The sequence below is a fragment of the Nicotiana tabacum genome, chromosome 2 (genome assembly GCF_000715075.1).
Source record: "Nicotiana tabacum cultivar K326 chromosome 2, ASM71507v2, whole genome shotgun sequence".
In the NCBI taxonomy this organism is placed as follows: Eukaryota; Viridiplantae; Streptophyta; class Magnoliopsida; order Solanales; family Solanaceae; genus Nicotiana; species Nicotiana tabacum.
The window spans coordinates 78,252,006-78,278,519 of NC_134081.1; the positions used below are offsets into that span (position 1 = coordinate 78,252,006).

Here is a 26,514-nt window from a genome sequence, read left to right on the forward strand (position 1 = left end):
TATATATAATATATAATATAATAATATAATAATCTGCAACTAAGATTTACAAAATATGGGCCATCCAGAAACTCACAACAAAACTACCTATAAATCCTCAGTAGGAAAAAAAGGGGGACAAGAAAAAAAAAGAAAAAGATAAAAGAGAAATAAAAGTCTTGATACTTTTATGCGAAGATTCTTCAGTTCTTCTTGAAAACATTGATCTTTATCTTGGAGATTGAGTTAAATTAAAATTTCTCGGACGAATAAAATACTCCGTACACTAATTGAACTAATAATGTTGTCTAAGAGCACACTTTACCAAGTTGAAGAAATAAACAACATTATGACCTTAATATTTTTGTATATGTCACGGGGAATGAAATGCAGTCTTATGGAGTACTTTAATTTCGTGAAACAAGGCTAAACTTGCCCCTCAGTTATTGAATTTTGTTTAAATATACTTTTTTGATAGAAGTAGGCAACAAGAAAAACCTGGCCCCCTAAACGTATCAATCATTTAGATTCTTGTCGTTTTAACAATCCCCAACTGATTAATTGTCTCAAAATTAAATTAAAGTTGGAGCTATATAATTGCCACATGTAATGATGTTCAACTAACTTGATATGTTATGTGCCTTAGCAATGATTTAATCTTAATAATTCCTCGCGTTTACTGTGATTTTGTTAATGATTCTATAATCCACACACATACGCCATAATCCATCCTTTTTAGGCATCAAAATATCAGAATCGCACATAGACTAATTAAATTTTCTCTCACAACAAGCTCCTTCACGTGACTTTGTAGCTCTTTAATTTTTTCTAAATTGCTCCTATAAGCGGCTTTGTTTGAAAGTTGTGAGCTCGGAAAGAGATCTATTTGGTGCTCAATGGAATGCCAACTAGGAATTAGGTTTGGATGTAGTTGAGTGTAATTACACCGTTTGACATATTTGTCCAAGTAATATTACTTGCTCAATATAAAATTATTGGGTGTGATTGAGAGGATGTAATTACACTCCCCAATTCTTGAGGGGAAAGTGAGGATTAGTAATAATTACACTGTGTAATTATAAGGTAATGTAACTTTTAAATTTTTAATTTTAGTTTTTATTTTTCAAATATATTAAGTACTATGTTTTAATAATATTTTATTTTTTATTTTCTTATTCTCATTTTTAACCGTCCAACATATTTCTTATGGTGAGCTTTCATAATTTCTCATATTTTGCTTCTTCCTTTTCTATTTTCTTTGTTTTTCCTAGTTGTTAAATATAATTTTGTATTTTACTAGCCTTGTTTTTCTGCTCATTAGTATAAAATAATTATTAACAAAAAATCTTTTTAGACTCATATTTATTATTTTGTTATTTAAAAAGTGCAAAAAATCATAAATTTCATATTTTCTCATATGAGTTGGTAAAAACTTAAATTCATAATTAAAACTTTTATTAGTTATTTTAAGTTAAGATAGCATTTATTTGAGAGATAGTCAAGATACCGATAAAAATGATATTAGTTACTAATTTATAATTAAAACTTTTATTAGTTATTTTAAGTTAAGATAGCATTTATTTGAGAGATAGTCAAGATACCGATAAAAATGATATTAGTTACTAATTTATAATTATTTAATACTTTTAATTTTTTAAAAAATGCCTTTAAGTACCTGATTATAAATAATATTTAGCATTTCTTATATATACATATATTTATCACACATTAATTTAGTTAGTAAAAAAAAATTAAATCGTTATTTTAATTTTTATTAATTAATTTAAGTAATAATATTATTTATTAGAAAGATACTTAATACTGTTAAAATATTATTTATCAATTTATAATTATTTAATGTACTATTTGATATATTTCGATAGATTAATCTGGAAAAACTTTATTTAATTATGTAATTATACTTATCCGACCAAACATGACTTTGAAGATTATATTATAATTATGTTAAGAAAATCAAACAGATCATTGTAATTATTATACTATATAATTATCAGGGTGTGTAACTACTAATCTAATAATTACATAGTCAGATAATTACATATGACTTTTCAAACAGACCCGAAGAATATAAGTTATACGACAAGAATAGTAAATCCTCACGGATTTTAGTAGCAACGCAAAAGCCAAAATAAAAACCAGTCCTATTTTACATGTGAGGTGTGTATAGGGATAGCATGATAGAATTTGGTAATTGGGTGCACCTGCATTTCGTTCTTTTTCACGCTTTAACTGATGTAGCTTTTTATCTTCCTAATTCTTGACTACAGTTACTAATTATTTATATTTCTCTTTAGATCTATAAATTCTAGCTAATATAACAGCTTCAACTTTGTTTTATCTTTTTAAAGAATGCAAAATATACGAAGACATTATGCTCAATGTTCAAAACTATTGAGAACTAAAGCAAAGTTAATGAATATGATTAGCTAAAACCTGTTAGTACTTTACTGAGAAATAAGATGATCCGTTTAGGTAGAAAATGGTAATATAATTGTATGGGTTCTTTGAATGTAAGAAGCAATGCAAGAAATATTTATCTTGGAGATAACAATATGCTAACTTCCAAAATAACCAGGAAAAACATTTTTTTAATTTAATTTTTCTCCACCGAAGGTATAAAAACTAAAAAGTTCACCCACATGCGCTGTAATATAATTTGATCAACTCCAAAAGGTTAATACATATTTTAGGTTATAAATTAAACTCATACATAGTATAACCAATTACTTAGAAAGACAAAGACGATTTAAGTGATTAAATTTTATTAGAGTTAATTTCAAGTATGGTCGTAAATTCGACCACTATAATAATAAAGTTATAAAATTATATTTGTTATATTAAAGTAATTTTTTTTTGCTATAATAATACATCACTAAACTTTTTATATATTTTAATAGTATAGTTATAAATTATTTTTGTATAAACGAACTTTGTCCACTATATGATTATAAGTCATTAATTAAGCATTATCTCCTATAACGACAACACTTTAACCATTAGGGTGTTTGTTATAGTCTGCAAAAGTTATGTGACTCAATTGTTACGATAGATAAAATTTCAATATTATAAAGAACATATTGAAATTTTATGACTATTCTTTTTTAATGGATGAAATTTAATAAAAATACGCGAAATTAACACTAATATTATAAGTTATGATTTTATTTATACATAAAAAAACTTATTCTTTTCTTCCTATGGAATACAAGTGGCGCTATAAAAACTTAACAGGCAATTGAAGCGGACAAAGTTTAAAGCGAAAGATCAGCATCCAGAGATCAACATTGTTCATTCCATTCCACAGCTTCCATTGCTGGTTCTTAATTTCACGTTGCATCGATCGAACGTAACACCTCTGATCTGCATGCGTTACAGCTTCTTCTTTGTCATTAAATCTCGTCTGGTTTTCTAGATTAATTTGTTCGTTGGATTATCTTAATTTGTTTGGGAAAGGAAGAAGCAATACTAAAAATGCAGGAGCATCTGATCCCTTCGTCACCATCAACACCTACCCGAATCCGGCGTAGACGGACGCAGGAGGTGGTATATATAGCAACTTCTTTCATCTTTTTATTACTATAGTATAAACTTGCTTTATAGAGTTTCGATTTTACTATAGCATAGGAGTAACTTATATGTGCTGACGGTGCATAACGTAACTTGCACAAATAAGTCTAATTTGAGATAATCTGAATAACTTGCTATAACCGGTTAAATTAGTTAGAATACATTTGTGAAAATTGAGCATATGCTTGGTCTATGCAGCAGCTTGATTATTTGGTGATGATCTCAAAGAAGTTGTAATTCTAATGCTGGAGATAAATTTAATTGATTTTTACCAAATAACTAAAGTTATACTGTCAACAACCAAGGCATTATATATTCGTGTGAGTACCAGAATGCTAAAAGAGTTAAAGAGTGTATAAATATCTAGCAATGGAGGAATAAATTAAATAATACGTAATTTTTATGCTGGGATTGTTACGTTGTACAAAACATTTCTCCACTAATTCATCAGATGTTGCATGCCAAGTGTTCCCTTGCATGCATGGATCACTATAATGCGTTACGCTTGTCTTTAGTCTAAGGGGACCGATTGCTAAATATGGTCACTTTGGATATCCATTAAACTTGGCATCTCTTTAAGAGAATTCATCTAACAGTTGTGGTTGCAAATATCTGCACATGATATGAATATTATTAATACTTGAGGTACACCTAATTCTAGGAAGGAGGGATATAAGAGGTAGTTATTGTGTCACATTAATTACGTACAAGATCTCCAACTTTTATATATATATATATATATATATATATATATATACACATTTGGATATTCTATGTGGAAACATTATATATATTTAATAATTCATGTTTCCTTATTAATTAGTAGAGGATGGATTGGTTAACTTGTAGAAATCTTATACAATTAATTAAATTGATATCTCATCTAAATGTCCTGCTTATATTGTCTTTCCTTTTCCCTATCTTATATATTAATTCTGCCAAGCTGAATAGATGGAAGATAATGAGTAGTTTTACTGTGCTACAATTTGTGGTTGTTTGGCTAGAGAAGTTGAACGTGGTTAATTTTGTTCATGTCAGATATTTCCTGAGCTAAGCAAAGTAGATGAACAAAACAAATATAGATCAATGTGGATTCGAACGTATTCTTCTTTATGGATGGTTATAAGCATCATCATCATTCTATACTTGGGTCATCTGTATATTTGTGCGATGGTCGTTGTCATTCAAATAATCATGACCTTCGAGCTATTCAATCTACTTAGAAGACCTGATGAAGATAGATGCCTACCTGGATTTAGGCTACTAAATTGGTAAGAATTCCCCTGTATGTAACTTTGATTGCAGCTACTCAAAATGGAAATATATATATAACTGGAGTACTATGCATTTTATATATATTGTTCAGGTACTTTTTCTTCACAGGCATGTTGTTTGTGTATGGACGCATACTAAGCCAACAGCTTGTGAACACTGCAACTTCAGATGAATTCTCATATAAGCTAGTAGGCAAGGTCATAAAGTATCAGATGGTCTTTTGCTACTTTCTGTATATTTCAGGTCTGTTCATCTTCTTAAAAAAACTTCCATGTAATTTATTTGGATTTCTACAGTATGCCTTTTATAACCTTGTTATTTCATGCATCACTTGAGGTGACATATTTTTTTGACATCCAGTGGCTTCAAATATGCCTCTTTTCTTTTTCTGGTCAAGATATCATTTATGACTATGTGCGGCTCCATATGTAGTAACATATACGTCTGATCGATGCTTGTATTTAATGTGCCTGTTCTGTATCACAATCTTTTTAACATGATGTCAATAATGTGATTCTCGTATGTATTTGCAGGACTTGTGTGGTTCATACTAACACTAAAGAAGAAGACATACAAGTATCAATTTGGTCAGTATGCATGGACGCACATGATTCTATTTGTGGTCTTCACTCAATCCTCTTTTACTGTAGCCAACATATTTGAAGGCATTTTCTGGTAATATATGTTTTCAGGAAGTTAATATGTGATGTTCTAACAATTTTTACTCCTGTTGATCGATGCATTAATTAAATGCTTCTTTTGGTTATATCATTGTATTATATATCTTAGGTCGATATTATACATAGCCTTATGAAGCATACAATGAAAGAAATGCCTAAATCTCCCCTAGATAGATGCTTTTTTTACTGTCTGAGTTTATAATCTTTTCAAAAATGCTAAAGAATGCATAATTTTGTCTGCTCTTTATCTTATCTGAGAGTTATGGAGTGAAACCTATATCTCTAGTTAGTTGGATCTCAAAATTGTATCTTTGGAGATTGAGGCAGCTTAAGTATTTTCATCTTGATTCCTGTAATTCAAGAACTGCTTCATCTACTATGTAATTAATCTATACTTGCACCTTAAGCTATGGCAACAAAATTCAATTAAAATATGCTTCCCTGTCCGTTAGTGGTAAGTTGGGAATATTAAAGAGAATCACGTTTTAAGGCTTGTGGATACTTATTCAAAGAAGTAGCAAATTGTTGGCCAGAGATGATCTTAACTATCGTGGAGTTAGGTCACTTTCTTTACGTACTGTAGATCGATCGAGTGTATCGACATTAATATTTAATTCTACTGTTGCAGGTTCCTTCTTCCAGCATCACTTATAGCTATGAATGATGTAGCAGCTTATTTCTTTGGTTTCTTCTTTGGGAAGACACCTTTGATCAAGCTTTCTCCAAAGAAGACATGGGAAGGCTTCATTGGAGCATCTATTGCCACCGTGATAACAGCTTTCTTGGTCAGTGGCACTTTTCAGGACTTCCAGTTTTCTCCTGCTCTTTTTGACCAACTGATAGTATTTTTTACACTTGGTTGAGATAAGTAGTAGTTTTGCCATTGTATTCAAGACTTAACAATAGAGGGAGGGCTCGATCTTGTTCTGTTCTTGTGCCACTGCTTATAGTTGTAGATATACTTGGTTGAGAATTCATGGGCGGAGGCAGAAGCCGAGCTACAGGTTCGGCCGAATCCAGTAGCTTTTCTCAAACAGTATATTTTGTGTTAAAAAAATCATTAAATATGTATAAATATTAAATCTAGAACTCAGTCATTAGCAATTAAAGCCGTCGTTCTAAACAGAACGCATAAGGTTGAAATACTGGCTACGCCTCTGGTATTTTGATTCTTTTAGGTGGTATTTGGCTTGTTACTTGATCTTCCCTCCTCTTTCTAGAAGGGCATACACAGAAAAGTTTTATGTGAAGCACTGTCAAAATGTGAATTTTGTAATTGAAATTTTCAGCTTGTATGCAGTTTGCAAATGTGCTTGGCCGTTTCCAATGGTTGACATGTCCAAGAAAGGTAAGATCTTTTATTTTTCAAGTTACTCTTTCTCAAAGATTTTTTTGGCTACAATTCTTGATGATTACTTATCTAACAATGTATATGCAGGATCTATCGACTGGTTGGCTTGAATGTGATCCTGGTCCTTTATTCAAGCCAGAATACTATTCTATAGCTGGATGGCCTCAATGGGTGAGTCTGCATCAATAATACCTTTCTGCGAAAACTATGACCTTTCTGGAACTGTTTTGGACAATTCTTTCTACTAAGGATGTATGGTCTTTATTACTTGTTGACTTTTGAAGTTTGATGATTTTTTTTAATCAATATTATCAACGTTCTCCTACTAGCTTGGGACTAAGGCATAGTTGATTGATTGATTGATTGATATCAACTGCTAACAATGTAGTCTCGGTAGTTCCCCGAGAAACTGTCAAAATCAATGAAATTTTGTTATAAACGATGGCTCAGATCTGCTACAACTGCTAGTTGAATCTAATTTTTTAACAAGCTGGTATTGAGATTTATAAAAACACAATTCTAGAAGTTTGTATCGTTCAAGTCACACCCTAAGTCATCTAATTTGTGCTTGATGAAATAATCCATTGCTTAGGCAATCTTGATGTTTAAATGCTGGAACTGCATCTAGCACTCAGTTGTTTTACTCTATAATAAGCATTAACAACAACAATAACAACAAACCCAGTGTAATCCCACAAAGTGGGGGCCGGGGGAACAGAGTGTACGCAGACCTTACCCCTACCTTACGAAGGTAGAGAGGCTGTTTCCGATAGACCCCCGGCTCAAGAGAAAAAAAACTAAAAAAGAAGTAGAAACAACAAGTAGTAACCATAGCAAGCAAAGGTGATATAATAATCGAAGCGATACTCTATATCATAGACTTTCTTAGCTCTACATTTAACATGAACTTCCTCTGCTGCTTACAGAACTTACACTCATTATCATTTAGTGAATTCTTACAGTTCCCTCTGAAGGAGATATCAATATTACCAGTGCAATGGCATGCTTTATGCCTGGGTTTATTTGCGTCGATAATAGCTCCGTTTGGAGGATTTTTCGCTAGTGGTTTCAAGAGAGCCTTTAAGATCAAGGTCTGTACAGCTGTTATTGGAAATTGAATAGTATTGCCTTTCTACTTTCTACTCACTGATTTCTTCCATTTACATGGAATCGTCCAGGACTTTGGCTATTATATTCCGGGACACGGCGGTTTCACTGATAGGATGGATTGCCAGGTAATACTCAAGAAGCAGTTATCTTCAAACTAAAGAAAATACTTGTGCCCTGAGTCTTTTACAAAGTAAAATGTTTTGGTTCATCTTAAATTTTTTATTAAGATGATAGAGAGTTGAAGCATTTACTTGATAATTCTTGTTCAGACACAAAATTACTTCCTTTTATTTGAAGTTCAAGTCTTCTTTGGATGAGGGTCTCTTGGAAACAGCCTCTCTACCCCTCCGGGGTAGGGGTAAAGTCTGCGTACATTCTACCCTCCCCAGACCCCACTTGTGGGATTTTATTGAGTTATGTTGTTATTTGAAGTTCAACCGTGTAAGCTAAAAGCTAAGGTTGTGTTACATATGTGCAGATGGTGATGGCAATTTTTGTCTACATCTACTACCAGTCATTTGTTCCTCAGGACTACTCCGTTGAGATGATTTTAGATCAGGTAATAACTGATTTTCTAACCGAGTGCAAAAGGTGAAAGTTACATGCTGCACTTAAACATTTGCTGTGGCCATATTTTGTACTAAAAATATATGAAAAATATAGTCAAATTGGTAACATTGCTTGTGAAAACTACACTTCAAATGGATGTGTTGCTTATTCCAAGGCACAAACCAAGCAGATAATTAAAAGAACTAAACTAATTGAAGATGTTGAATAACCGTGGATAAGTAATCTGTAACTGATTCTCTTGCTACTGCAGATCGTAAGGAATCTCAGCTTTGAGGATCAGAAAGCACTTTACTATAGGCTGGGCCAGATATTTCGGCAGAGACAGCTAGAAAACAATTGAACAGTACTTCTGCCGATTCGCGCACAATATTTCTTCTTGGTTGAGATGTTATGGGTGTCCATTTCTGCACATTTACTCTTCTTAAACTCATATTCAAAAGTTATGCACCAAAATTTTCTCCCTGTTTCTCTAACTTCCCTCCATTTCTTTTATCTTTTCAAAGACTTTTTTTGAGTATCGGTCAATGATCGCAAACACCAGATCCTGTGAAACAAATGTAGGGAGAAATTGTTACTCTGTCAATCCTAGTTCTCCCCAAGTTGGTATATTTTGGTAAACTGAAATTTAATGTGTGGGGAATCCTTACTTGTCAAGATCACCCTTAAATAATATAGGATGCTTCATTAAATTGCTTAATCACATAATTTAGCAATAAGAAACACAGTCAGATCGGGTAATAGAAGGTACACCAATAAGCAGCTTATGAATGTACAGCAGTAAACAGCTCTGGAGTGCCTCTCAAAATACATATAGTTTCAGTTCACCAACTTTAAAATGGTGACTTTTTGGATTGCGATACGGAAATCAGGATGATTCATCAGTCTGGAAATTGCATCAGTTGATCCAAAAAAAAAAGATGCTCAGATTCGAGAAGCTCCTTCAAACCAAGCCAACAATCGGGTAGCACTATAAGTTGTGGAAACTTGATACTGCTGAAACTTCGCTTGAAGCATTTGGCCACATCAGTTGCTGACATTCTTTGATCATCTGGGACCATCAACACCATGCATGGTGCTATAGAGAATGACAGATTTTTCAGAAGCATCAAACTAAGTCGAAAGCTTATCCTTTCTTTGAACATTGAACATCTATGTCTTTTCACCTAGTTATGTACTGAATATCTGCATTTTCCCTTAGCCATTCAAGTACTTTAGCCCCTTCAAGTACCTCTTGTACCTGGGCAACATTAAGGGACCATCAGACTCTGCACTTTTACTTAATATGGAAGACAAACATAAGACTTGCTTAAACTGGCAAGATAGAAAGAAACATCAGCTAATCCAGTCAAATTGGAATATCAAGATAGTTTCCACATTTCTATTATGATCAAGTCGCTTGAGATTTTGCGGTCAACTATATTTAAAATGTTATTGTCAGAACAATTCAATTAAATTCTAACCTGTTGCTTAACTCGGTCCTCATCGTACTCCTGTTGAGACTTTTGGAATTCTTCAATTGAGTTCTGAACCTCTTTCACTAGCTCCTCTGTTGAAAACTGCAAAGTCCAGTAAATGACTAATGATCAGAAAAGGTAAGCTGCACTATCAGCATGCCTAAGTATTTGAATCTTTCACGGGGCTACTGAATGGCACAGGTAAAATGCGTAGGAGCAGAACATAGATAAGCAGATGGTGGTTGTTATTGTTGTGCAGTCTTGCTCCTTACCGGAGAGCTAATTACTTTTGAATGCTCGCCGTACTCGGTCAAAGTAAAAGGGATTTCTTTCCCACTATTTTCATTATTTTATTACCTTGCCAAAACACGTGCAACTGATACTTGTAACAAATTAGAAGGCTTTGAGGTTACACCAGAGCCAAAGGGGGCTGAGATAAGGAAGGTCAGTTAACCTACTAATAACTTTTAGAAATTTTAAGCAGCCAATGATAAAGATGAAGGGAAAAATAGTTATCTAAATTTTGATAGGGGGATCATATATGACATAAAGACGGCATGTACCTGCAAATTTTCACGTGTAAATATGTCACCAACAGCTAAATTTTGCTTTATAATACTTGTTATATTTTCTTTTTGTGCTTCAAGGAACTCATTCACGGCCCTTGGGCTTGATAACGATGCCAGCTGCTGTTCGCTCAGTTTCATATTTGCCTAAAACAAAGATAATGATTAGATCAGAGCATGCACAGAAGTCCATAAATGTAGAAACAACTGAGTGGTGAATGCAGTGCTGACCTGCAACTGTAAAAGTTGAGCTCCATAGAGTTGTCTTCCTTGCTCTTCGAAGAGAGATTGAGGAATATCAACTTCAACCATCTAGATCAAAAGGGAAAATGTCATAACCTCATCATAAACAAAAGGTTAACAAAATGAAATCTAATACATGTATGCAAATAGTCACCAAACTTAGGGTCTATGTGTGAGTGCGAGTCTGCGGCACAACAGGATTACCATATCTCAAACATCAACAATTTTTTAGTAGTGAACAGAGCAAATGGTAACAATAAAACCTAAGTAATTCTCACCGACTAGGGGTATAGAATTTATTCGAAGAATTTTGTTATATAGGAAACGGACTGCATGTTCATATGGCCCCAAGCCCATGATCAGAGTCGAGGGAAAACTCAGCTTTTGATTTGCAAGCATGGGTTGATCCGAAGAAATTTGTCAATCAAGTAACACATGGTCACTATGGCTTGCATGTTTTCATTTGCTAGATACGACTGTTAAATAAAATAAAAAAAGAAATGAAAAGAAACCTTGTATAGCTGGTCTAAGATAGCATTATCAGTTGCTTGGTCTTTAGCTGCCTGTTCAACTTCAAGACATCTTTGTAGCAATGCTTGCTTTACCTGCAAATTATTTAGCAGGAAATTTCCTCAACTTCGATGTCATTCAGGAAAATAAATTGCTTTGCTATAACTCCTCTGCACATATGAGGAAAAAAAAGAAGAAGCAGTCCTACCTCCTCAATGGAGCTGCATCCCGGGATAAGCTTATCAGCAATCGAGTCATTCACCTCAGGCAAATCTCTGTAGAACAGTTCTTTACATTCAACCTGATGAGAAAAACAAAAGGAAGAACTTTCATCAAATTAAACTGTATTGTACATATTAATCATCTAAGTAGGTTTCTTCCCTACTCAACCTAATTTGGCAAAAAGCTCGCAGTGATCTAAAAACTCCACGATCAATCAGTCTTAAAGTTAAACTAACTTTTGCTTAGAAACACTTAACAAAGATCCTTATTCAGATGAGGACAAAATGTCCTACAGCTAAGACTTGAAAAATAAGAAGTAGATTCCACATCAATTTCAACTGACCAGTAAGATTATGCAATTCTTCTCTATAGCCACAACCAGCAATATTGTTAGATGTGCTTTAGTCAATTCTTGAAGTCAACTACTTCTTTGAAGTATTATGGATAAAGTATTTTCGTCGGTATTAGTAGTGACAGTAAACATGGGGCATTCGGTCAGGGAATGCAACAAAAGAGAGAAGGAAATCTTGCCTAGATGGAAAAGTGAGAGATGATAAACAAAGTAATCATAACTATTTACATGACATTAAATTCACTTGAAATCTTTATCAGGTGGCATAGGAACTCACTGTGAATTGAGCATGAACACCACGAAGATCCTCTTGTTTCCATGAGTCTGGAAATACCAAAGGGAATGACTTTGTTTCACCACGTTTAATACCAACAATTGAGTCAAGAAAACCGGGAAGGACATTATCCCCATCTTCCGTGTCAAAGTTGAAACCTGAACCACAAATATAGATACAATCAGCTCAAACACTTTCAATAATAGGACAAGCAACTAAAACATACTTGGAGACAGTATTTCATTGAAAAATGATATATTAAAGAAATACTAGCCTTTACTCTCTGCAGCAGGTATGCTTTTAGCATCTGATCCATCTTGTTCAATCGTAGTTGCTGATATATCAATCACTGCAACATCGCCAACCTGGAGAATTTTTGGATACTTATGGTAACAAAATATCCTATGCATAAAAAAAAAAGAATATCCTTCTCAAATACTTATGTATGTCTCTGGACTTAATCTCAGTGCCAAATGCACAGAAGTTGGAGAATGCAACAACACCTATATGATCACTACTCTGTAAATGAGTATGCTAGGAAGAAGAGAAACCAAAATGCTTTCCAACATCAAAGTCAGTTCGTGCTAATGAAAGTAAAAGATAATGCTTATATATCACAAAAGGAAGGTCGCAAATCATATCATAACTTTTCAACTTGTGCTCGTGCTGGGGGCTGAAAAATGAAGGGATCTTTACACAAATAACCGGCCGGATTCACTATTTACTTTTCAAGACAGTATGCATAGATTATACACTAATTATACATGGTTATACACATATTAAACATGGATAATACATATATTATACATCCGCTAGGTATTGTTAGTTTAAGCAGTTGAATGGGTGACTATTTAGGTTAATTCTTCAAAATAAAAGGGTTTTTGCATTTTACTCAGCGTTGAAAGATCCTTATTTTATCGCATGAATGATATCACTTACCCAATTTAAACTGTCATTTGTAAAAATGTTTCATTTTATTGCAAATGGTGTAAACAGAAATGAGGTGAGGAAGGGTTTCAGCGGCGAGGTGAGGAAGCGGCTGTGTTTGGGGGGAGGTGCGGTGCAGGCAGAAATCCGTAGGAGCTGTTGAGTTGCATCTGATTTTGTGAACTCTTAAGCAAAGAGGATAAAATGGCATGCATATTCACAAATGCTGATTTAACATGTTCGATGTATAATTTAGGCGCTAAACTAGTACGGAAGCAGAGAGAAGAGTTAAACAAACCCATTCAAATGGTTAGACCAAGGAACCAATGGTTATACCTGTAAACCCCGATCAGTAACAATTTTCAATGCACCCAGAGACTTGTGACGCCGTGTAAATTCTTTTTCTGAAGCTACCTGAGCATCCATATCACTGTCAAGCTCAACAACAACCTTAAGATTCTTATATGCATTTTCAGGTTTCCACTTGATTTCAGGAGCCACATCAACAATCACATCATACCTACAATCATCACAAATCACAGGTCAGGACTTCCCTTACCTTTTTATGGCCATAGGACATCGCATATATGATTTCTCAAGTTGACCAGAATCTTCAGGTGATATTCCCCTCAAAGGCGGTACCACCTCTATTAGTATTGACTAGATCAAACTCTTCTCACCTTTCAATTTTAAAGCTAATAACAGCAACTGTAAATCATGAAAAGCGCAAGTCTAACCACAACGAATGAGATTGTTATTACTTTTATTTTATTGCCGAGGAGCAGACATACAAAGACTAAGGCACATGTCTAAGAAAAGATGGCATAAAACAGCTTTTGAACAAGTCGGCATGACAACCTCATCATTGTTATTTTCTTTTTAATTTCCTTCTTAAGGCCTATGCTGCACATCTAAATTTTTAAATGTTAGAGATGTAAACTCCAGAACTTATTCGGTTAGCACTGAAAATTGTTTGATAAATAAAAAATGCCAAAAGTTTGTAAGCATCTAACACGAGTTTATAATATGCCAGGAAAAAGCATTTTGCACAGAATTATCTATCTGGTCAAACTCGAAACCATTGCTTAACAGAGATGCACATAAGATTGTTAGCATTTATTTCATAAAGAGTACTGTTCAGAAAATTACCCAATGCAGAAGGATGATTTCATTGCCACCAGTTTTACAGTTAATTGGTCAGCAGTACAGCATTTACTTTAATCAAATTAGAAGCTGTGGAAAATAAAGTTTACTAACTACAAATTTAATTTGAGTCTTCGAAAAACCTCAAGGAATTCGTAGACACATAGGTCTTTTCCATGTCTGCGAATTTGGTCGCAATGCGAATTGAGTCTTCCAATGCTTTTCCAGTAACCTACAGTTTAGCAGCATACAGTGCATCAGAGTTAGCAAACCAAGAAAGTAGAAAGCTCATTCGAACAATGTAAATTCCCTATTATTACTTATAAGCAATAAAATATTTCGAATCAAGATACAAGTTACTTCCTAAAACTGCCAAAACAGTATTGACAGACATAACTTTGGCCCGGCTTTCTGTTTATGAGATACACCAGAGGTGAAAAGAGTTCCTAAAACCTTCAGGTACAGAAGCAGTTTGAAAGGAAGTGATTAGTAAAAACTCAAACCTCAAATTTGTAACAACAGTTCTAGAAGCTTAAGCTGTTACAAGATTAATAAATTTGTAAAAATAGCATGACGACGCACCGAAGACATGGCATGTGGAAGTGTTCTTTTCAGAATAGACTCGACTGCAGCTTTTTGAACATTTTGCTTCCCAACATAGCCAACGAGGATATCTTCTGGAACATTCTTCCCAGGACGAAATCCAGGAACCTGAACAACATCCATTGAATTAAAATCCAGAGTTGGAGCGGATCGTCAAGGAGATATTTAGTGAAAAGATAGGCAGTGCACCAGCAGTTGCCATGGAGTTTTAAATCATACTCAATAATAATATGGATCATGGCAATAAATGCTCATATCTAGTATTCATAAGAGGACAAAAAGTATAAAAACAATATTTAAGAACAATCAAAAAGTCATAGTCTTCCCCTCAAGACTAAAATTAGCTTCAAGAATGGAATGTGGAAACAGTTATAAATTCAAAAAGGTTTCCATCTAGCACCTTTGAGTGTTTCATGAACTCTCTTATGACTCTTCCGTAGCAATCCTCGCATACAACAGTTGGAACTTCTACAGTCAATCTGACCTGCGAAAAGCAAAACAATTGAAGTTATGTAAGTCAAATGATGGACATGATAATGACATCTTTTCCTTCTAGACATTTAAACAAAAGAATATGTGAACCTTCAACCCTTTGGATACTTCACTACAATAGACAGGGTCAAGCTAAATTTCTAATTCTCAAAAATGACTATTCCTGATATACTTGGAACACTTTGTAATGCATTGACAATCAAGGCAGCTGACAACTATGCAATCAAAAGTTCTTTCAGAAAAAGAAGAAAAAAACCACTTTCGCCCAAGATAAGAATCCGTAACAAAAATTTAAAGTTGAAAAATAAAATAAAGAAACTTGTCACTAGGTTAGAACTTTATTACCCCCCTCTCCCATTTTATGTAACATTCTCATTTTTAGTCCTTTCCAAAAGGAATGATATCTTTCTTTATTTAGAAATAATTCTTAGGACTTCCGGCTCAAGCTCAATGACATGATTTTATAGCCACATAAATGTCAATGGCAATGTTTTAATCAACAAGTTTCAAAATTCTTTCTTAATCCCAGCCAAACGTTTGTGAAGAAAATTAAAACTTGGGGTTTAAAAAGAAAGCAAAAGACACTTAAAGAAATTAAATAAGCGTACTCTGGAATTGGGTTCCTGGGTTTCAGTAACATGAATATCAGCTGGAAGTTTATCTTTATCAACAGTATCAACAACGCCGGGAGCTGCTGAGGCTACGAAACGAGCTGAAGAAAGCTGCTGCTGTTGAAGAAAGGAGAATTGGCGGGAAGATAAAGTGGGTACTATTTGTTTGAGAGGAGAAGAGAGCAAGAATTTATCATTGGGTTGAAGGAAATGAGTTTTTGTGTTAATAGATGGGGAATGAGGTGATGGAAAGGAGAGAATAGAGGGCTTGAATTGGATTGCAATTGGCGTTGCCATTTTTTCAGTTCAAAGCCAAAGTTGCAGAACTGAAGATAACACTCCCCTGTCTCCCCACCCACCCTAAGCCTTATTTAGAGCAATTTCCAGAGTAGGATAAGGTACGGATTCAAAAACATATTCCTATCTTTTAATTAAAATATATTTCTATCTTAACTCACATTATTTCATAGTAAGAATATATTTAAAGTATTTGAAAAAATATTGTAGTAATAGAAAAAACTATTTGACTTGCCTAATGTAGGAGATGATATAATAGCATAATGGCTTTTACTTTACACTATATTGGTGCAATTTTTTCATGAATTTTACTTTTGTAGATAGACAATATAAAAGAATTTTTACACTATTACAATACATAAAAATTAATTATATATAAATATTCATACTTTATTGAAGGTGAAAAATAAGAAAAATATAACAAATTACACTAATAGTGTAAAAAATTAATGTAGAAATAGTTATGATTCTATCATAGACCCCTCCCTCTTTTTTCCTCTCTTTCACAACGTGCTATTTGTACATTATTAACATCTCAAAAAAATATCATTTTATATTAACAAGAACATGAAATCCATTATATTTTATTAATAGAAAGGAAACCAATACGACGTCGTATAGGTGGTCAAAACAAGAAATGTGTGAAGTGTACGAAACGGAAGCATCTATGTCCACTAACTCAAGTCATTTTTACATACTAAAACACAGCCCAAGATTTCGTCAGCAGAAAGATTGTTTGCCATGGCTCGGGTAATCTCAAGTCCCATTGGACTCCACAAACTGAGGCCTTTCCATTTTAGACCCCATCAGTCTTTGCACTTTGTTAAACCTTCCATTTATCAGCTGAAAAATGTTGGCAAGTATCAAAGAATATATTGTCAAACTGACCCAAAAACAGGCGACTGTTGCCAAGAAAACTCCAACCCACCTGAATCTGCAGTAAAGGTTTAATCTTTTCACTTTCCTTGAATATTTTTGTTTAGTGTGATAGAAGAAGGAAGAAATTGAGCAACCCTTTTACTTAAGGGGCCTTTTGGGTAAAAGACTGCAAGCATTCATTAATACTGTTGTTAATTGACTTGCTTATAAAGATAAAAGAGTGTTGTTAATTCACTTATTTTATTTCTTCGTGAAAAGGAAAAAAATAGTGTTAATAATATACAACCATACCTGCTTATATTTGGAAAACTCTACCTTTCTTACACTTCCCTCTATAATTTCTGCACAAAAAGGAAAGGAATTAAGTCCATTCGTATCAACTTTGAATTTTGCAATGTTTGAAGTTTTGCTGGTGAGATGGTATATTTACATAGAAAGTATAGCTAGCGGGTGCGATCTAATTTTGATGTTGATATACATAGTTTTGATTGGCGTTTCAGCTTTATCAGTGTAGACTAAACCTATTCCTATTGTATCCCCTTGAATCTGATATACATGTGTTGCTCTGCAGGATAAGTCTTCAGGTGTTGACACTGAGATTAGTAAAGCTGAAGTCTCTGCTCCATCTTCTGGTCCTGAATATCCGACCAAAGACTTCAATCGGCGGGTAGCACTAGTGTCTGTCCTTGCAGCACTTGGACTTTTCTCTTCACAAAGAGTAGATTTTGGTATTCCTTCTTTGAAGGATATCACGGCTGCGGCATTGCCATATGAAGAGGTTAGTGTTCGAGCACGACCATCATATCTTATGATAAATTTGTTTTGTTGTGTATTCATATGTGGGTAGGACCTGGACTTTCATGTATTCCACGGTTGGATGAACTTGCAATTAGTGTTTTTCTCGTAAAACAGGATACTTAGGAGTATTTTGCTTTTGTTTTAAGTTATAAGTTCTATTGAAGATTTTAGGAAGCTTATCATCCAAATAAAGGTTATGTTGTAAAATGGAAATGTTTTTCTTGCACATAGATAATTAGTACTTACTATTACTACAAGGCAAGGATAATTTGAAATACACTATTAGATTTTGCTTTAAGAAACTCTGCAGTTATAATGGTTCTCCGTTAATGTGTCAACAAGCTGGCAATGAGAAAGAAAATTGATGGATAATGAGCTCGCCAAGAGCTACCTTCTCTTGGATAAAATGATTATAAATGCTTACATGTTTGATCCTAGAGTGAGAGATTGGATTTAATGAGATACACGGTGCCCCAATGTTATAACAAAAGTTTATAGGCTGCTGATTAAGAGGGACATGAAAACTTACCCAATATTTTGTATCAATTGAAATACTGCAAATTCAGAAGCAAGGGTTCTAGTCAGCTTCATACTCACTAGACCTCGCTATGTTTAAAATTACCCTCCTTTATACTATCGGATCGAAAGAACCCCTACCGTCTTACTATCCAAACAAATATACCCCTAACTTGACGGATTGGATACGTGGCACCTTTTTTTTTTTTTTTTGATGAAGTAAAAGATATTATAAAAAGCATCAAGAAGATGCTAAAGAGCACTGTCCAGGTGCTAATACAAAAGATGATATGTTAGCTCTGTACAGATGGTCCTATGCTAGTGTTAGGAACAAAATCCAAAAATAATTCGGGGGAGCTAATAGGGGAGAGGTTACTCCAGCTATTTAACAAAACTATACAATTAGCCTTCAAGGAGTAATTTGGAGTTGCTAAACCCTCAAAACATCTTCTATTCCTTTCTGTCCAAATAGCCCAAAAAATACATCCAGGAATCATTTTCCAAGACTTGTCACCTATCCAAGACTTTTAGTCCATTCGGTCTTAGATTAGACGCGACCCACTCCATTACCCGTTGCCCGACCCATTAAATTTGGTGAAGAAACACCCGACTCTCTCTTAAGAAATCACCATCATGAGAAACATCATCCTTTCTTGAATCCTTCACCTCCTTTTTCCTCCCTCTCCGCCCTCTTCTCTTACTGGTGTCCATTACTTTTTTCTAATTCTTTGATGAAGTACTGCCAAAGCTAATCAAAATATGGGTAACGGAAAAGCAGGTAAAAATGGGGGGAAACCTTGTGAAGGATAAAAGGAGATGAGACTTTGGGGTATTTTGTTTTTGCCTTAGTGGAGCTAGTGCTGCCACCTTGGCGGTATATTCTTACCCTATGCCACCAATTTGTTTTGATACTTATTTAATCAATTTTAATTTGGGTATTGGTGTGATTCTGTTGTTTCTGTACATTTTTTGTGCTTTATTGAGTAATTTGGAGATAAAGTAATAATTGGGCATCCATGGTGGTGCCGCTTGTGGAGGTGTTGGTAGCCTTACCAAGAAAGTTAAGCACTGTAAAATCTGTGCACCAACAAAATCATAGAGGACAAGTGTTAAATGTAAATTTTTAATTTTTCTAGTAAAAATCAGTTGTGTATGATTTGGGCGATTTTGCTTTTACTAAGAGAAGCAGGCTGTATGATCTGGGCGATTTGGATTTTATTGAGAGAAGCGGGTTGGGGGTTTTAGGAGTTGGAGGGTTGTAAGATCTACTTTTTCAGACCTTTTTTTGGCGGGTCAAATTTAATGGGTCGGGTAACGGGACGAGTTGCGTCTAATCTTAGACTGGATGGACCAAAAATCTTGGATGGGTGCCATGTGGCCAGTCCGTCAAGTTAAGGGTATATTTGTTTGGATTGATCCGAAAGTATAACGGAGGGTAATTCTAAACAATTTCTAATGGTAGAGGGATATATCAAACCCTTTCCGGTATTAAAATAATAAAGTGACAGTGCAGCAGCTAGTCGCTTTTGTACTAGCCATGAGAGAAGGTGCCCTCCAACACGAGGTTTATGCATGATTTCAGCTACTAAATTAAAAGCAAAAGTTAAGGCGGTCTTCTGAAGATGTTGTATTTATGCTAATGCAAATGTATGTACGTAATTCGAATCAGATCCAACGGATAATTAGTTCACTCGGATAAATGCAAAGGATAAGTTACAAATACAAAATAACTAAATTGATAATTATGACACAGCCTAGAGTGCGTCTCATACTCCCATAATCGTATGATTAACATCTGAACTTCCCCTGTTATCAAATTCTCAGTCTTGTGATTTCTTGTTGGATGTTGGTATATAGTTGTTAGCTGATATCACTGAAGCAGTTTTCTCCGCTGCTTCAAACTACCTAGTTGACGCAACACTATTCCTGCATAATTTGATAATACCCCGTGCCCTACCCTATGCAAATGTAAGCTTACTTCAGAGTCTTTTTTATTCTGTCCTCTTAAGTCACAGATATAGCAACGGTCAAGTTATCTCCGTGTGACGTATAGGTCACGGGTTCGAGCCGTGGAATTAACCACTATTGATGCTCACATCAGGGTAGGCTACCTACATTATATCCCCTTGGGGTGCGGCCCTTCCGTAAACGCGGGATGCTTTGTGCACTGAGCTGCCCTTTTTTTTTCTAAGTCACAGATATATTTCACTATTGAGTCGTTTCAACTGTAATTTCTTTTATGTTTTCTGTTTCTAAATTTAATTAAAATTTTCTTTTCGATCTCTTCCCATGCAGGCTCTTTCCAATGGAAAGCCTACTGTTGTAGAATTCTATGCAGATTGGTGTGAAGTTTGTCGAGAATTAGCTCCGGATGTCTATAAAATTGAACAGCAGTACAAGTAAATCTTTTTGTTGTTATTGATCCCCTATAACCGAACTTCTTTTTTCCTATTACTATAATAGAGTTATCTTTGAGTTGTTCTTTTAAGAGAGAGAGAACCATTTTTCCAATAGTAGAAGTTTCTCATTTCCTGTTTAAGTGATACCGACTGCATGTTTGAGTTTCTCCTTGTTCTTTGTAGCATGTTTTAATAACATACATAGCACAAGTCAGTTAACAATTTATTTTAGAAAAGTTCATGATGTTAATGCAGGGACCGCGTGAATTTTGTAATGTTGAATGTGGATAACACAAAGTGGGAACAAGAGCTTGATGAGTTTGGAGTAGAGGGTATCCCTCATTTTGCATTCCTGGATAAAAATGGAAATGAGGAAGGTAATGTCGTTGGCCGCCTTCCAAGACAATATTTGCTTGAGAATGTGGATGCCCTTGCTCGAGGGAAAGAATCAATACCTTATTCTCGTGCTGTGGGACAATATACAAGTGCTGAATCGCGCAAGGTCCATCAGGTTTCTGATCCGCGAAATCATGGTTAGAGCTGGTCGCACTGACATATATTGCTCAAACTATTATTAATTCTGGAAAACCTTACATATGCAATGAGAAAGGAGTAACAAATACAACTTACTAGTTTGTAATTTTTGCATTATTTTTGCACACTTCATTGTATAGAAGGAATGTATGCCGCAATCTATTGCACAAGTGACATAGTTTCGCTGAGTTAAATTACTTGCTCAGTCAGAGTAGCAACCGTTCTACTCTACATCTTTTCCCTTTTCTTTATAGCTAATTCCACAGGTTAGTTTACAGTGTTCTAATATCCTTTTTGCCTTGGTCAGCGAGTGAAAAATTCCCCATCTCCAAAGACAAGAGAACAAGTGCATATGCCTTATTCTTTTAGGCTGATTGCAGTGCTTATATTGTTGTGCAGCTAACTTCCACACCGACAAAAATACAAGAAGTTCGCTATCAAAGCAGAAGCTGAACGTGTTTTTCCTTGTCTTCACCATAAGCTGAAAAATAATGCTCACTTCTTTCATTCAGAGCTCCAGTATAGCAAAGAACAGAAGTCGTGGGTCTCTTATGCAGAATAAGTTACATCCCCACTAAAAAGTTCAAAACGTATAACAATACTTGCGTAGTGGCAAAGAAGTGGAGAAGGAAAGTGCTCCACGCGCAATAAGAATACCTTATGAATCAGAGACTTCTGATTGTTCCATTTAACACAACTCTGGATTAACGTCAAACCAAAAAGACCAATAGATTAACATCTGCACAAGGAACGCCTCCCCTAAAGGAAGATCTAGAACTCAAATTGCCTACGAGCAAATGTTTCTGACTTTAAATAGCAAGGACTTTGTCAGAGATTTACTCCAAGCTCTAAAGCCTCAGTAGTGAGCCACCCATTTAACTGTTTGTACTTTGATCAGCCTCTGTTTCCACGGCAACTGTCACACCAACTTCAGCAGGCCGAATAATTCGGTCATGCAAGGTGTACCCCGGCTGCAAAGGGAAGTCTGATTAAATTGTCTGCTACTCATTTGACTTTCAATGAGGGGGATCAGGAATGCATTCAAGATTTTTGCTAAGGAATTTTACAAGTTAAGATTGAAATAACAAACAAATAACATGGATAGAGGAAAATGCTAAAATACCTTAAGACAAACAGCAATCACGCCAGGAGCCTTTTCAGGATCAGGTACTTGAAATACTGCATTATGCTTATTTGGATCAAACTGTTCATTTGTAGGATCGTATTTTTCAACGCCAAATTTCTTGAATACCTGATAAATTAACACAACAAACCAAAAGAAGCAACTTAGTAAGATCTATAACCTACTTGCAAAAAGGACTAAACATCCTTTCACATGGTGCAAAAAAAACAAACATTGAGCAACTATAGTACCCCCTGGAACTCAACAAGTGTATAAAAACACCATTGAAGATTGAATAGAATAAAAGAACCTGTAAGCAAATGGTCAATTGTCAATGACCAAAGCTAATGGAATCTAATGACTATTGACTACTGTGTCATTTCCCAGAGGTAGGCATGTTTCTAGTCTAGCTATAGAAAAGATCACTCAATAGAAGGTGCAAGCAGCAACATAGAGCATAAAATGAGCATATCACGCCTGAGATGTTTGGCCAGTGTTTTACGTATATCTTCATATGATAAAAGCAAATGTGGTAGACCTAAAATCGCGTGAAGAAAAATTATCTCAATAGACCTACAATCACTCAAGATTAATGCAGACATAGCTAAGAACAGAACACAAAGAATATACGTATACACACACAGAGATGCATACTGACACACACGATTCCAACTAGTTGGGATTAAGACTCTTTTTGAGAAATACCTAGTTGGGATTAACACTCTTTTTGAGAAATACCTAGTTGGGAGATAACTAGTTCGGATTAGAGATGAATATTTGTGTAGGGTTAAGCGTGAGAATTGAATTGTTTGCAGAATAAGAATTCAGCAATTGAGACATCTATGTCTATTTCATTAACAAAAAGATGAAAGGGTGCAAAGCAAGGAAATGTCAACTTATTAGGGCAGGAAGAAGGTATGAAAACGCAAAGCATTCTCTTGCTTCCCCACATGTTGCTTCTAAGTACTGGCCCCTCTATGCTGAATCTTGGTCCAGCTTACTTTTTCTATTTTCTCTTATTTTATGTTCCTGCTCGTGCTTGGACAGAGAATGGGTACGAACCTTTAGTTGATTGATTTTGCTTTTAGACCTAATTGTGGTTACACTTGCATTAGGTTCACTATTTGAACACAAGTCCTTCATTTTTGTTAAAGGCTTGTTTGTGTAGGATAAGTGTGTGATTTAAAAAAACTGTAATTGATTGATTTTGCTTTTATTTTCCCTGCAAATCAAAAGGGCCAAGAATAAAGAGGAAACATTCATTTGTTTATTTCTCTTACATAGAGTATTTTTTATTTCTAATTTTTAATAAAATAATGGTATTTTACTAGAGCTATTTCCAAGAAGGAACTGCAAAAGTACATTAAGGGAATTACATCAGTAGAAGGAAAAAGTAATTATTTGGCATGATTGAACAGAAAATAACTATTAGTAATAGAAGTTGACTCATCTATCCTTGAAAGTACTGAAAAATTTGCTATCCCTCCTGTCTTACTTCATAACCAGACAAAGAGGAAACATAATAATCCCAAGTGGCTTCACACCTTCAGTTTCCCTCCCTCTTTTCACCCCCAGAAAGCATAAAGAGCTGAAGTTCTATAAACTTGCTCTCCACAATCCACAGTAAATAAAATGAGGAGAGATCAACGGTTTAAGGGTAAGACTGTACCTCTGCCAGCTGTTTATCAGTCATCTCAACACCTTCCAATAGTGTTTTCAGAAGTGGCATGGCTCCAACTGTGTCCTTAGATGCATCAATCTTAGAAAAGCTTTCTTTTACAACTGAAGAAGCCCTGCCCAAGTTATCGGGCACATCAAGTAGGGCTTTCACAAAATTCTGCAGCATAATTTATACAAAAACATGAGAAAAACGGAAGTAAAACTTAGAACACAAAAAGTTTAATTGTGTGCCTGAGTAGCAAAGCATGTGCTCATCAAGACTAACCTGAATGGCAAACTTCTTGGAATTTTCTGCTTCTCGTTTAGTTCTCTCCATGACATTCTCCATCTCTGCATAACTCCGGAGAAACTTATCCTGCAATTTCCGAAACTCATCATCTTTCATCTTCAAGAGTTCTTCCTTCTCAACCACAAGTTTCACCAGGTCATCCCTAGAAAGGTCCTCCGCATCTATATCTGAATCCAAATGAGCATTTTATTTAGTATGTCTTCTACTTATGCTTTTTTAATCATGTTATAATGGGATGCCATATAAAAACCTGATTCATCCTTCTCATCCTGAATGTGAGAATCAGCAGCGGCTGCTGCTTTCTCTGTTGTGCTTCCTCCTTCACCTTGGGACTGAGATGTTTCTTTTTCATTAGGTTGGGGTGATGCAGAGGATGAGATTCCAAACCATTGCAAGGCAGAGTCAGGTAGTAGAGACACCTGATAAAAAAACACAGTCAGCAAAATCAGCACCATTTAGGTAAGCATTAGAGATACGATGTTATAAGAAGAAAACCACTACAAGCTCGACAATGTACATTAAATCACTGCCCGCAGATCTTTTTATAGACGAGCATATTTTTTAATTCAGCCTCGTAGGGTAAGGTATGCGTACACACAACCCTCCCTAAACCACACTTGTGCTATTCCACTGGGTTTGTTGTTGTTATGTTATGTTATAGACGAGCATATTATCATTGTTTTTTCAGCAAACTTGACTGCTTAGAATGAAATGACACAATTAGGATTCTTTTATTTTTTCTCGAAATTAGAAATCATTTTACCCAGCATAAGTATTGTCCTGCATTTTCAGTTGATTTGGGACATAAAAGAATATAATTACATACTGCAAGTAAGCTAAAGGCAAAATCATTATATCTACACTCTTTGAAGTCCAAGCAAATTTTAACTTCTTTCCTCCTTCTACTAAACTATATGTGAGAGTTGCCAGTGTTGCTAATGACTCAAATATAGTTCAGTCCAAAACTTCCCAAGAATTTTTTTTTGCAGCAACCCATTAAAAGGTACAGATTTTAATAGATACAATCAAAGATAAAATTAACATCAAGTTAAGCTTGCTATACAGCTAAAGTACAATTGCAATTAAAACCCTAGCAAAACCCTAATTCATTAATTAATCCAGAAAAGGCGGGAAGGGGATTGAAAGATTATTTGGGGGTGGGCAAAAAGATTGAACCTTTTCCTTGATGTCACGAACTGAGTGAAACTGAGATGAAAGGATGGGAAGGGGGTGCTGTTGCTTTTGTTGACGATAATAGAGGCGGCACTGTGTCAACACATTCCTTGAGAACCGAGATGAGATTCTACTCACCGACATTTCTGAATTAGGGTTTCTGCTATATGGATTGTACAAACAAGAGAACAGAAAATTGAACTAACTTGTGAATTAGCGGTGGGGGTAATGAAACAGAGAAGGGTTTTAGGAAGAGGAAAAAAAAAAGAGAGACGCGGCTGTGCTTGAAGAGGAAGAAAAGGTTTTCGGAAAATGAAAAAAAAAAGAATTTTTATTTCGAACACTAAACAAAACATAAAAAGAAAATCACTTTTTGCATTTTAATTTTTCATTTGATGACTCCCACCAGACAAGAGTAAGTTGCTCTAGTGGTGAGCACCCTCCACTTTCAACCAAGAGGTTGTCAGTTCGAGTCACCCCAAGAGTAAGGTGGAGAGTTTTTGGAGGAAGGGAGCCGAGGGTCTGTCGAAAATAGCCGAGGGTCTATCAGGTCTATCGGAAACAGCCTCTCTACTCCGGGGTAAGGGAGTTGTTGTTGTTGTATTTGATGACTCCCACTAAAGCTGAACGTGACTTCTTTTCAAACTACAAATACTAATACAATTTTGTTGTTTGTCAAGATGGTATTACTCTTGAAAAGTTGCTTCCTCCCAAGCCAAAGAAACACAAGGCCGTTTTGGTTAAATTTGTTTGCGATAGAGTGGATGATCTATTTTCTTGACATAGTAATCGAAAGAGCTTTGTTTTGTTGATTCATTGTGTATCAAATAAAAATAGTTTAGACTCGAGACTAGGAGTACTAATCTTTACTCTTTC

General features: G+C 35.0%; 4 protein-coding genes across 6 annotated transcripts; 2 read left to right on the forward strand and 2 right to left on the reverse strand.

The window, feature by feature from the left end:
- Positions 1-3,246: 3,246 nt before the first annotated feature.
- On the forward strand, positions 3,247-9,071 carry LOC107761528 (phosphatidate cytidylyltransferase 1-like). 2 transcript variants are annotated; one of them, XM_016579757.2, is made up of 11 exons: positions 3,247-3,543; positions 4,606-4,838; positions 4,934-5,085; positions 5,376-5,517; positions 6,151-6,307; positions 6,823-6,870; positions 6,961-7,044; positions 7,836-7,964; positions 8,052-8,108; positions 8,462-8,542; positions 8,804-9,071. In XM_016579757.2, exons 1-11 carry the CDS (start codon positions 3,472-3,474, stop codon positions 8,891-8,893), a joined length of 1,245 nt encoding a protein of 414 aa, XP_016435243.1. In that variant the 5' UTR covers positions 3,247-3,471; the 3' UTR covers positions 8,894-9,071. The 2 variants fall into 2 exon arrangements, with proteins under 2 accessions (XP_016435243.1, XP_016435244.1); XM_016579758.2 differs by having other exon boundaries at positions 3,247-3,540.
- Positions 9,072-9,215: 144 nt separating this feature from the next.
- Positions 9,216-16,340, reverse strand: LOC107761526 (trigger factor-like protein TIG, Chloroplastic). Of its 2 annotated transcripts, XM_016579750.2 has the most exons (14): positions 15,948-16,340; positions 15,248-15,331; positions 14,827-14,955; positions 14,388-14,476; positions 13,438-13,621; positions 12,449-12,539; positions 12,178-12,332; positions 11,535-11,627; positions 11,329-11,421; positions 10,805-10,885; positions 10,571-10,720; positions 10,014-10,109; positions 9,717-9,790; positions 9,216-9,628 (listed from the first exon to the last, which is right to left on the reverse strand). In XM_016579750.2, the coding sequence occupies exons 1-14, from the start codon at positions 16,245-16,247 to the stop codon at positions 9,598-9,600; spliced, it is 1,650 nt and encodes a 549-aa protein (XP_016435236.2). In that variant the 5' UTR covers positions 16,248-16,340; the 3' UTR covers positions 9,216-9,597. The 2 variants fall into 2 exon arrangements, with proteins under 2 accessions (XP_016435236.2, XP_075091021.1); XM_075234920.1 differs by having other exon boundaries at positions 9,216-9,790.
- A 577-nt stretch (positions 16,341-16,917) lies between these two features.
- LOC107761531 (thioredoxin-like protein HCF164, chloroplastic) lies at positions 16,918-21,604 on the forward strand. Its single transcript, XM_016579760.2, has 4 exons — positions 16,918-17,192; positions 17,698-17,904; positions 20,736-20,839; positions 21,095-21,604. The coding sequence occupies exons 1-4, from the start codon at positions 16,989-16,991 to the stop codon at positions 21,375-21,377; spliced, it is 798 nt and encodes a 265-aa protein (XP_016435246.1). The 5' UTR covers positions 16,918-16,988; the 3' UTR covers positions 21,378-21,604.
- A 323-nt stretch (positions 21,605-21,927) lies between these two features.
- Positions 21,928-25,945, reverse strand: LOC107761529 (grpE protein homolog 2, mitochondrial-like). The gene is made up of 6 exons (XM_016579759.2): positions 25,642-25,945; positions 24,716-24,884; positions 24,442-24,632; positions 24,166-24,333; positions 22,497-22,625; positions 21,928-22,344 (listed from the first exon to the last, which is right to left on the reverse strand). The coding sequence occupies exons 1-6, from the start codon at positions 25,780-25,782 to the stop codon at positions 22,249-22,251; spliced, it is 894 nt and encodes a 297-aa protein (XP_016435245.1). The 5' UTR covers positions 25,783-25,945; the 3' UTR covers positions 21,928-22,248.
- Positions 25,946-26,514: the final 569 nt, after the last annotated feature.

What these genes read in the sequence shown, in the direction of transcription:
- LOC107761528 (XM_016579757.2), top strand. Translation starts at nt 3,472, where the DNA reads ATGCAGGAGCATCTGATCCCTTCGTCACCATCAACACCTACCCGAATC. An exon ending in GGATTTAGGCTACTAAATTG is followed by an intron (nt 4,839 to 4,933) that starts GTAAGAATTCCC and finishes TATATTGTTCAG; the next exon opens with GTACTTTTTCTTCACAGGCA. An exon ending in ATATTTGAAGGCATTTTCTG is followed by an intron (nt 5,518 to 6,150) that starts GTAATATATGTT and finishes CTACTGTTGCAG; the next exon opens with GTTCCTTCTTCCAGCATCAC.
- LOC107761526 (XM_016579750.2), bottom strand. Translation starts at nt 16,247, where the DNA reads ATGGCAACGCCAATTGCAATCCAATTCAAGCCCTCTATTCTCTCCTTT. An exon ending in CCCAGGAACCCAATTCCAGA is followed by an intron (nt 15,332 to 15,947) that starts GTACGCTTATTT and finishes TGCTTTTCGCAG; the next exon opens with GTCAGATTGACTGTAGAAGT. An exon ending in TTACTGATCGGGGTTTACAG is followed by an intron (nt 12,540 to 13,437) that starts GTATAACCATTG and finishes AAAATTCTCCAG; the next exon opens with GTTGGCGATGTTGCAGTGAT.
- LOC107761531 (XM_016579760.2), top strand. Translation starts at nt 16,989, where the DNA reads ATGGCTCGGGTAATCTCAAGTCCCATTGGACTCCACAAACTGAGGCCT. An exon ending in CACCTGAATCTGCAGTAAAG is followed by an intron (nt 17,193 to 17,697) that starts GTTTAATCTTTT and finishes GTTGCTCTGCAG; the next exon opens with GATAAGTCTTCAGGTGTTGA. An exon ending in CGGCATTGCCATATGAAGAG is followed by an intron (nt 17,905 to 20,735) that starts GTTAGTGTTCGA and finishes CTTCCCATGCAG; the next exon opens with GCTCTTTCCAATGGAAAGCC.
- LOC107761529 (XM_016579759.2), bottom strand. Translation starts at nt 25,782, where the DNA reads ATGTCGGTGAGTAGAATCTCATCTCGGTTCTCAAGGAATGTGTTGACA. An exon ending in GGATGAGAAGGATGAATCAG is followed by an intron (nt 24,633 to 24,715) that starts GTTTTTATATGG and finishes ATTTGGATTCAG; the next exon opens with ATATAGATGCGGAGGACCTT. An exon ending in CTGATAAACAGCTGGCAGAG is followed by an intron (nt 22,626 to 24,165) that starts GTACAGTCTTAC and finishes TTAATTTATCAG; the next exon opens with GTATTCAAGAAATTTGGCGT.